Source organism: Gymnoscopelus microlampas (assembly GCF_963454915.1).
Source record: "Gymnoscopelus microlampas genome assembly, chromosome: 16".
Lineage (NCBI taxonomy): Eukaryota > Metazoa > Chordata > Actinopteri > Myctophiformes > Myctophidae > Gymnoscopelus > Gymnoscopelus microlampas.
In genome coordinates this window covers 22,676,641-22,687,494 of record NC_139953.1, presented here as the reverse complement: position 1 = coordinate 22,687,494, position 10,854 = coordinate 22,676,641, and the positions used below count along the sequence as shown (strand labels likewise).

At 43.0% G+C, this 10,854-nt stretch overlaps 3 protein-coding genes across 4 annotated transcripts; 1 reads left to right on the top strand and 2 right to left on the bottom strand.

Annotated features, from left to right (window-relative positions):
• Window positions 1–451: 451 nt before the first annotated feature.
• Window positions 452–1,594, bottom strand: LOC311062886 (leukocyte elastase inhibitor-like; the record flags this gene model as incomplete). The annotated part of the gene is made up of 1 exon (XM_084082103.1): window positions 452–1,594. The coding sequence occupies one exon, from the start codon at window positions 1,592–1,594 to the stop codon at window positions 452–454; it is 1,143 nt and encodes a 380-aa protein (XP_083938229.1).
• Window positions 1,595–6,167: 4,573 nt separating this feature from the next.
• Window positions 6,168–7,364, top strand: LOC311062885 (GPI mannosyltransferase 1-like; the record flags this gene model as incomplete). The annotated part of the gene is made up of 1 exon (XM_084082102.1): window positions 6,168–7,364. One exon carries the CDS (start codon window positions 6,168–6,170, stop codon window positions 7,362–7,364), a length of 1,197 nt encoding a protein of 398 aa, XP_083938228.1.
• A 1,687-nt stretch (window positions 7,365–9,051) lies between these two features.
• Window positions 9,052–10,486, bottom strand: gtf2h5 (general transcription factor IIH, polypeptide 5). 2 transcript variants are annotated; one of them, XM_084082360.1, is made up of 3 exons: window positions 10,367–10,486; window positions 9,793–9,854; window positions 9,052–9,463 (listed from the first exon to the last, which is right to left on the bottom strand). In XM_084082360.1, exons 2-3 carry the CDS (start codon window positions 9,825–9,827, stop codon window positions 9,283–9,285), a joined length of 216 nt encoding a protein of 71 aa, XP_083938486.1. In that variant the 5' UTR covers window positions 9,828–9,854; window positions 10,367–10,486; the 3' UTR covers window positions 9,052–9,282. The 2 variants fall into 2 exon arrangements, with proteins under 2 accessions (XP_083938486.1, XP_083938487.1); XM_084082361.1 differs by having other exon boundaries at window positions 10,363–10,455.
• Window positions 10,487–10,854: the final 368 nt, after the last annotated feature.

Genomic DNA, 10,854 nt, shown 5'->3' with positions numbered 1-10,854 from the left:
GTGCTCTTAGATTGATTTGCGCAAAAATATCCCTATGGCCCTGGACTGTACGTTTCTTTTAGCTGTTCTGTCAAATATCAAATTAGAAATTTTACACTTTACTATGTCTGCCTAAATATAAGTATTCTGAACATTTTGAGCACATCAGTAAATCTGTAGCTCCAACGGTTTAGCAGATAGACCCATGTTGGAAGTATGTGCACTGGCTATGGTCATTTTAAAAAGGGCGTGGTCATGTTTGGGTATTTCGTCCCGGATAGAGAATTAGTCACAGTCACAGAAAGGGGGTCCCACATTGAGGGGCCTTTAAACAATGCAGAGTCGAGAGCAAATTCCCTTACACCATAGGGGGCGTGACAATGCTACAAATGTCAGTGTTTGTAGCAGGAACATTTTGAGTGAGCATGCAAAACAGTAAACTATCTGTGGTCCAGGTACCCAGGACCCCAACTCAAGGAGGGGAGCAGTATCGGCCTGCAAAGAGGATGCTCATGGTGGGGTTGTGTCGGATGAAGAAGAGGAAGGGGTGGTCAAAAACGAAAGGAATAGGGCCATGGCCAGACCTCAACGTTATAATGGCAGCAGTGGCGGCAGCTGCCTCAGTGCCCTCCTCGTTCACTTCCACAAAGGCCTTGTGCACCACCTTCTTAAGCACCAGGTTATTGGCTGAAGACATGCCAGAGAAGTCACTCAGTTTGAAGTCAAAGGCGTCCACCATGCCCATCTTGCTCAAGGTGTCGTTCATGTCATATGTCTCCTCCATCTTGAAACGAGGCAGGCCAAGCAACACCTTCATCTGATTCATCATGCTTGGATTGGTCCAGTCCATAAACTTTTCATAGGTTAGCTTCTTTTCTAGCTTCTCCAGGCCTGTCGTATTGTCCTCCATCTTAACGGGCAGAAAAACAAGCATGCTAAGGTCTTTCCCCATGTAGGGCAGCTCCAGGACATCACAGTTGACTGTAGGAATGAAGGCATGAGGGAACGTAGCCTCCTGGTACATCATCTTCACCGGCTTGCTTTCAGTCTTGCTGAGTCTGAACTGTTCATCCCTGGTTCTGTCCTCATGGAACAACTTGTCCCACTTGGCTTTATAGTAGATGGCATTGACCAACACCAGTCTGGTATCTATATCCAACACTCCGGGGGCAAGCAAGTCCTTGATTTTATCTTGTGTCTGTTTCTCCACCCAGCTGTTCATGTTCAGCCTGGCTCCTTCTGCGTTGCCAATGAAGTCCACAGGCTCCAGCTGTGCATCATAGTGTTTTCTGGTGGCACTTAAGAATTCCTCAACAAAATGGTAGGACTGCTCTCCATACAGGCGGTTGGCCAGGCTGAGGGCGTAGGACTTCCCCGACATGTTCAGGTCACTCATAAGCTTAGAAAAGTCCATGTGGACGTCAACCTTAAAGTGCAGGACCTCTGACATCTGTGTGGCTGTTTTGCCACGGGCCCCCAGCAGCACCATGGCCAGAGCAGAGGAGATGCTGAGAGGAGAGTAGAACACATTGCCAGTGTTGTTATCCTCCGACAGCTGTTTGAACAGAGACAGGGAAAAAGTGTTGATGGCCGCTGCCAGGGGGGTTGGTGGCATTGTGATCAGTGTCTTAACCAATGTCCAAATGTTATAACTCACTCAGGAAGAAATCAAATTAACCAGCGATTACTTGACATTACAATCCTAGAATGAGTATTGTGGGACTAACAGAAGAATATAGTTCATCCAGTTTCAACCTCTACTTTAAGGCTTCGTTGGACAGGCAGTGAAATTGGTTGCTACTGTTCTCAATAATGCGGTGTGTTCCGGTTTTAAGCTGCCGTTGACACTCGCATCATCACTATGATGTCAGCCATGCTCAAATACGGAGTTCTGTGTCAGTCCTGCCCCAATCTGGGAACCCATAGCAAAAAGGAAAAAATCACACCCAGTGTGAAGTGAGCGTTTTTATTTATGAGTTATTCATTTCATCATGAATCTCGGTAGCCAATCACAGCACGTCCTGCGAAGTGACGTGCTTACATTTTTTACATTATTATTAATTTCATCATGCGTCTCGCTAGCCAATCACAGCGCGTCTGCGAAGTTTGAGGTTAATTTCATCATGTGTCTCGCTAGCCAATCACAGCATGTCCTGCAGAGCTTAGCCTATGGGCGTGTTTTCCACAGCATGGCGTCACAGCGAAAGACAAATTTTCACGACGGAAAGAAAAACTTTCGCCACGGATGGGTCCTAAACCCTCTTATAGGAGCGGTTGCACCGCTCAAAAACAGGATACTTTTTATCAATACTTTTTTTGATACCACGTGTGTAAAACAATGCAATTTCTGTTCTTGATACATTTGACATAATCAAAGACATTGCCCGATGGTAAGTTTCTCAACCAAAGGCTGCACAGATGAAACATCTACTGATCCTAGACCTTTGGCTGTATGTATCACGTACTGTAACAATCACTGGTGGTTGCAAAGGAACAGAAAATTGCTGCAATTGTGCATATTCAAGTGGATGTAAACAATGTACATACACGTCCAATAAGAGGCGATATAAGTGATACATTATCTTCCGGCAGGCAGGAAGGCGGAGATGTTTTCACCCCTGTCCCCCTGTATGTGTGTCTGTCAAATTGGCTTCATGGTGGCACTATATCAGACCAGGTTTTCTGGTTCGAGATTGTTATTACAATCACTAATGAAGGGGTTTTAATATCAATCTATTAATTCCAGCATTCGCTGTACACACTAGGTGGGTGTATTGCTGAGGACCCAAGAAAGTGCGGATGTTGATTGATTGATTGATGTACTTTATTTAGTAAGACATGAGAACAGTACATGACAGTACATAACAGTACATGGAAGTACAAATTCACAATACAAGGTCTACTAAACTGGATAGCTCATTAAGCACTTAGCTTGTTTAAGATGAGATCCCCATGCACACAAATCATGATGACATATAAGAGACAGACAGATATACACACTACTATACAGAATGTCATACAATCAGTTTACAGGTTACTGGTATGAAGAGTGACAAATATGTACAAAAGAAGAAAGAGAGGGGGGGGGGGGTAGGGGGTAGGTTAGGACATGGGGTAGGTTAGGACTTGGACAGGGGCCATTTTTGAATTGCAGCCTCCTGAAGGTGTATCTTTAGGGCATTTTTGAAGGTGAGTAGGGTTTTACACTCCTTTACTCCTTTTGGTAGGGCATTCCACATTTTTGATGAATAGCATGAGAACGAGTTCATTCCCTTTGTTGAGCCAAATCTGGGTTGAACATGATTTGTGGAGCTGCCTCTGGTGTTATGATCATGGACTTGATTAACATTTTGGAAGTATTTTGACAAATACAGGGGGATCCCAATGTTGTGGTGTATCTTGAAGACCAGGCCCATAGCAAGTTGCTGTACTCTTTCCTCAACCCTAAGCCATCCAATCCTAGCAAAATGATCAGGGGTTAGATGGGTTTTGTGATTGAGGCCAAGAAGTAGCCTTACAAGTTTGTTTTGGGATGTTTGGAGCCTTGTTTTTAAGGCCTTGGAGGTGTTGTGATACCATGAAGTGCATGCATAATCATAATGACCTTGAATGAGGGCCACTGCAAGAATCTTCAGAGTATTCTTACTGACTAGACGATCAATCCTCCACAAATAGCGTGTTATTTTGTGGACCTTTTTGATCGTTTTTTCTGCGTTTTTGTCACCGGAGAGGTTTGCCTCCAAGATGGAACCCAGGTAGGTCATTTCCTCCTTTCTTGTGATAAGAAAGGATGTCGATCAGATGAGCGGTTCGGTTCTCAATGCACAATGCTATTAGCAGCAATTCAGGGTGCCAAGAAATCTGTCCATTCCTAATGGACATATACTGTATTCTTAACGGGCACAGGCTCTGAATGGCCCTGCTGCAAAACGGCCCGTGCACTAGTTCAATTGAAATGCTGAGAATGAAATACTGCCACTTCACTCCAAGAGGTGGTTTACAGCAGTACAGGAGGTATTTTTTTAGCAGAGAAGAAGTGGGTACGTACTAGTATGTCTACCTGTTACACCTCAGACACCTCAGACACTAACCTGACTGATCCAGGTTAAACACCAAGAGGATAAAGACACCTGCTGTCTCACCATAGGGACCAGGGGAGAAATAGATCACACCTGCCAGTCCACTCCATTTTAGTACAGCTGTGTGTGTGTGTTTGTGTCTGTGTGTGTGTGTGTGTGTGTGTGTGTGTGTGTGTGTGTGTGTGTGTGTGTGTGTGTGTGTGTGTGTGTGTGTGTGCGTGCGTGCGTGCGTGCTTGTGTGTGTGTGTGTGTGTGCGTGCGTGCGTGCCTGCGTGCGTGTCTGTGCGCGCGCGCACGTGCATGTGCGTGTGGGTCGGGAGCACGCGTGTAGGATTGTGATTGGATTTCCCTGTCTGAGGGACGAAGTGTGAGGTTTCTAACCATAGGCATTCGCAGTAGAGAGAGTGCATACTATTAGGCGTGTCTGTAGTGTCTGGTGGCCCACAGAGCAGGGAAGGGAGGTAAATCCATTCATCCAGGACCTTATGTTCTCCTCTTTGAATGAAGTTTACATACATGTTGTTCAGTGCTGCTGTGAAAGTCGTCGTCGCGGACGAGAATGTGAATCTCGTGCAAAAGTGGAGATAGTTTGATAAATAATATAGGCTTTATTTCATAGGCTATGCACGTTTTCTGACAGAATTTTAAAATGGATATGATGTAGTAGGCTAATAGCCTATACCAGCTGACCACACGTCGCAGCAACAATTATTGGGTGAGTAGGCTACACATGGGGAGCAACAAATTAGAATGTCACCTAAATGAATCCAATTAACTCCTTCCACGAAAATGCTTTTACAATTCTGTATGCAGTGAACCACGTGCTATCTAGCCTAGGGCTAGATCATTGGATGTTATTGGATTGTTATTTACCACAGAGTGGATGCACAACATGCCGCTAATGTTTAGCTCTAATAGCTAATAGATTCAGAATAGTTCAAATAATATCAACTTCAACTTTACTGTCACATTACGTTTACAGGACAGGTGCATGTAAGAGTGGATGAAATTCTGTCCATCAGTCAAAACTGGTAGCCCAAAAATCATAATGGTTACAAAAGTCACTTTGACCCAGACATGAGTGTTGATAATTTTATAGGGACTTGCATTTCATAACCAATGCCATAGTTCAAGTTCAATATCAATATCCCTCTTGAACAGGAAAGAGTCATGGCACAGGAGACCATGGCAGTGAGGGAGAATATGAAGGAGCCTTGATCACAGCCTAGGCCAATCGTTGTTGGAATAAAATACCTTTTGCTGCGGTTTAGGGCTGGGAGATATGGCCAAATATAGCACACTTTTCTTCTTGGTCAAATCAAAATGCATGGTATTTTTCCACACTTGTTTCCACTCTCCACTGTCCCTCCTTCATCAGGTGGCTGGAGAGGTTTTCACTTTCAGCTATCCAGAACTCTCCTTACATGGTTCAATTGTAGGTCAATCTGTAATAAGTCTATGAAGAAACCACAGTCTTTGTCCCTATTTGATAATTATGAAGTCCCCACTCCTTTGTAGTAGTTTTCTTGTCACTGTACATTTGTGTGTGGAAATGTCATATGCGTTTACCTGTCCTAACTATTAGGAGCAGTGGGTGCTATTAATACAGCACCCAGGGAACAGGGGTTAAGTATCTTGCTGAAGGATACTTTGACACAGAGACTGGGCAGACCTAGCGCCTCAGTCTGGATTCCAGGGCTGACCGGGGGCGCCAAGCCTTGTATGCACACTGCTAGTAGGCCATAGAAGTACCTCCACTAATTCCCTCCCCTCTCCCCACATTTTATACTTTTTGAAATATTTAACTTTCCCTAATTTTATGGATGTCAATGGGTCTGTGATTGGGCTGAAACCGTGCCCAAATTTGGAGTCATACGTCATCTATGATGGATGTTATAACTGACTGATGTCACAGGCTGGTCACATGAAACCTGAGATCCACATTAGAGCCACAATGTTTATATGTGGCTCTCAAGATCCATATAATATTTATATATACCTTGTTCTTTTTGGCTATGAATATAGCCTTAACATTAAAATCATATTGATGACTTGTGAACAAACCCTCACTGTGTAATGGAGAGACTGATGCATAAACGTGTCATTTTAATGTCTTCGCTGGTTGTGAGGCTCGGTCTGGTGTTTTATGGAGACTTTCAGGACAGAACCATGGATGTGAAATACACGGATATTGACTACCATGTGTTCACTGACGCTGCCAGGTTCATTACTGAGGGCAAGTCACCCTACAACAGATCAACATACCGCTACACCCCTCTTCTTGCCTGGTTACTGACTCCCAACATCTACCTCAGCCCCATATTTGGTAAGATCCTCTTCATCCTCTGTGATGTACTGTCAGGCTTCCTAATCTTCCATCTCCTCTGTCTGCGAGGCGTAGACTCCCAGCGGGCATGTTGTATCTGTTCTCTATGGCTCTTCAACCCCCTGCCCATGGGAGTGTCCAGTCGAGGGAACGCAGAGTCCATCCTATCTGCGCTGGTGCTGGGTACACTACTTTGTATGGAACAGAAGCGCCTGAAGTGTGCAGCGCTACTTTACGGCCTCTCGGTCCACATGAAGATTTACCCCGTTACATATGCATTGCCCATCGCTCTGGCCTTGCGAACGCCAGCGCCCAGAGCAGAGGAGAGGACAGTGGCGAGGTGGAAGAGAGCACTGGGGTTCATCGGAAGCTTCCTCAACCTAGAGTTGTTCCAGTTCATCGCAGTGTCAGGAGGCATGTTCTGTGGCTTCACTGCACTCTTCTATCACATATATGGTTGGGAGTTCCTCCATGAGACCTACCTGTACCACCTGACAAGACGGGACACCAAACACAACTTCTCCCCCTACTTCTACATGCTTTACCTCACTGCAGACAGTGGTTGGAGTGTGTGGCTGGGCCTCGCAGCGTTCCTGCCTCAGCTGGGTCTTGTGTTGCTGGTGTCCTGGGCATACCACACTGACCTGTCTCTCTGCTGCTTCCTGCACACTGCCATGTTTGTCTCCTTCAACAAAGTCTGCACGTCACAATACTTCCTCTGGTACCTGTGCCTGGTTCCTCTTCTCATACCTCAGCTGAGTCTGTCACCAAAGCGGGGAATTTCATTGTTGGTTCTGTGGTTCACTGGCCAGGGTATGTGGTTAGGGCCGGCTTACATGCTGGAGTTTGAAGGCTACAACACGTTGCTGTTGATCTGGCTGGCTGGTCTGCTGTTCCTGATCATCAACTGCTTCATCTTGCTTCAGATTCTAGCCAATTATAAACCAATACAGACCTCACAGAGACTAAAGGTTCACTGACACAAGTGTGGAAGAAGGACTTCGTTATTATTTCTTGGATTAAAACTTCAGCAGGGGATTTCAAATCAACATTCACCTTTAAAATCTGAGCACTATATACAAAGGCAGAGCGGTTATACTCATAGCTCACTTAAACCAGCTCAGAATGTAATGGCAACAGCTTTATTTGCATACTCATCAATCATATTTAGTTATGCAGTTTCTACTACAGCTCATTTCTGTTCAAAGTTGCTCATTAACAATGTTGTTTAGTCATGTATACGTTACATTACTTCAAACCATTTTCCAAATTTGAAAATTTAGGGGAAAAAATAGCAAATTTCACATTGACATGCTCACTCTTCCAGTTACTGTTTTAACTCCGTCACTGTGTTGGAATTAATTAGTCCCCACCTAGTGGCCATTTACAGTTTTGCACTAATTGTGTTCTCCGGCCTCAAAAAGGTGCTTGCCAATCGTCACAAACAGATGTTCTGTGGTTTTAGAGCATATATAGTATTTCAGTCAGAGACCATCATTAAAGGAGTATTTCAGTCAGAAACCGTCATTAAAGGAGTATTTCAGTCAGAAACCGTCATTAAAGGAGTAGCTCACCCAAACCTTTGGGGTGAACTTATTTTCTATCCATGAAGCCTTGAATTCATGGCGATTTTGTTTTTGTCACATTCTGAAGCCAATAATTTGATGACCGGCAGAGTTCCCGGTAGGAGACTTGACCGATGACAGAAAGTATTGGCTGGAATGCGACACTATCTAGAAAATCTCCACAGATTCAAGGCTTCATGGGGTGTGTAATTGATAGAAAATAAGTATTTTTTTGGGTGAACTACTCTAAACAGCCTCTCACTTCCTCATATATCCAAGCATCCGAGCATGATGAATGCAACAATCAGTGTTCTAAGTTAAACACCTGTAGGCTCCCTATGTTGAAGCACAACATGAAACCAGAACACAGATAAGTGTCTAACTTCAGTCCATTTTAACTAATCTCTGGGACTTTAACAGCTGAGGAAGCATCTGACTGAGGGATTTTGGGAAGAAAATGGTGGACTAGATGCATTTAGATGTACTCATCATGAAACCTTAAAAGTAACAAATAGCAGATCTACAAGCTCACAATGCAAATTCGCCTGTATTTAGGCCTTATATCAAACATCTATTCAAAGTGGTTCACGTACCTTTTTCAGATTTGGATGTAATATTTGCATTTAGATACACTTATTTGGGGGATGTGAAAAACTGGGCTGCTTGGAAAATTACACAGTACACTGCACTTTCCAGTCTGTGTGTTACTGTTTGAGTGCAATTACTCGTTGGTGTTACTACTATAGTTGTAAGTTATTTGATATCCACAAGGTGTTTTCATAAGATCTCATAAAAACCATCACAGGCATCAACTGGGACCTAAAGGAGTATGAGATGGAGCCAACCTTGACTTCTGATTACGTCACATTTTTCATCAATACATGAGGAAACCATGATCATTACTACACATTTCTGCCCTCAGTGCACGACAAAACCTTATCCTCATGTAAGATCCTCTTTTGAAAAGGTATTGTATTGAAGTGTATTTTAATAGTCAAAGCTTATGGAACTTTCGTCTGCCTATTAAGAGCCATGTAATTCCACACTTCAATTACAAAATTAAGTTTTCGCTGAACAATTCAAAACTTCACTTTAAGCAATCTGTCAGTTATACAAGGTTTAATATTTACAACATAAATTAAGAAACAGGTGGACCATCAAATTTGAATTTGTACATTTAGCCAACACGCATGAACTCTGTGTCCAGGTAAAAATAAACATGTTTTTTTTTTTACAAGCTTATGCTGTTAATGGGCCACAAACCATAATAGCATCAACACACTCCATCCTGAAATAGTTCCGTCCAAGAACAATATTCTTTTCGAGATGGTGTTTATTTCTGACTGAAGGGGAATGAATTCTGATCCATTAACTCGCCAACTCGGTCCTGAAGTAGCTGAACCACCTCTGCCAGTATGAACACATGTGTATCATCAAGGTCCTGGATAATGAATTTCTTCCCCAGGGCAGACGTCTCATCCAGGTACAGGAGGAACTGTTTCATGGCAGGATCACTGTGGGTGGACAGAAGTAATGAACATACAACTCAAGTGAGTTTAACACACGATATTTCCAAAGCACAATATATTACAGTACATTGTTTTGTGTTTAACTGCTGAAGTAATTACATTAAATGTCGTCAGCCTATTGATGATCACCGACTAGTAATGTGGGCAAAATGTGTTACTATGACTGTTCATACTATTGATGTTCAATGATGGTAAGCTTTATTTTGAAGCAATATAGATGGTAGCCCACTCAATGACTTCACAGTAAGTAAAAGCATCTATTCTCTCTACTATATCGGAGACACTTTCTGAACCCAAGAAGACCCCTTCCTTACCATTCAACCAGAACACCCTTGAGTACGTTGACCATGGTGATGGATGGAGGAAAACCTGTAGCCTAATACACACATACATACATACATACACACACACACACACACACACGAAATAGGTCATGTTACTGAGGTAATGACCCAGGGAGGAATGTGTAATGTTAGAGCACGAGGTAATAAGAATAAATGAAGACCAAGGTTAAAGGTAGGGTAAGTTCTATATTTTTGTTAAAATAAGTGTTAAATAGCTCTATATTCTGGTAGTACTCATAGCTATAGTGTTTGTTCAGTAACACTATAGCTCTTTAATAAACAGAAAATGCATTGTCAGGTCAGGATACCATTGCATCCAATCGGGATAGAGAACTCACACAGGACACAGATTAAACAAGTGAATTAAATTGGAAGTGATGATGAAGATATGAGCAGAGCAGACATACTTTTTCCACCATTGCTAGCTCGTTGACTGTGCTATTTGGTGGCTAATACACGAAATGAACACTACGTTAAATAATCATTCTGTCGTTTTCTGACATTAAGTAATTAAATGGAAAACCAATCACTGTTAAGTACTTACAGCACCGCTGGGTTAGTTAGGCCCACACGCTTTGAAGGACAAGAAGAGACGTAAACCTTTCACCAACTGCTTTTGTTGTGTTAGCCGAAGTACCGAAACACTGCTAACATCTCAACAAAGCATTGTGGGATATGTGTACATGACGTTCGATGCAGCGTTGCCAGGTTTTGCGAGAGAACCAAGCAACCAGGTCTATGAAAACAAGCCCAAAAGAAGCTACTATGCAACATGGGCCCTTTAAACCAATATATAGCGGCTATTTGAAAATAGTCAATCTACAAGCCTGGTTCTATGAAGTGGGCAGAGGGATAGCCTTTTCTCACGTTTTTTTCCTGGGTCGTTTTTGGAATGTAAAGGAAGACAAACAAACATAACAGGAAAGGTAACAAACTTATTCCATACCACACACACAACAGCTTCCAAATCAAGGTATTCAATTCAACACCATTTTATTTAACATGGAACATGATGTCATAACTGAAAATATT

Coding starts and splice junctions, on each gene's coding strand:
- gtf2h5 (XM_084082360.1), bottom strand. CDS start 9,827: ATGGTCAACGTACTCAAGGGTGTTCTGGTTGAATG. Junction 9,464..9,792: donor AAGGGTGTTCTGGTTGAATG/GTAAGGAAGGGG, acceptor GTCCACCCACAG/TGATCCTGCCATGAAACAGT.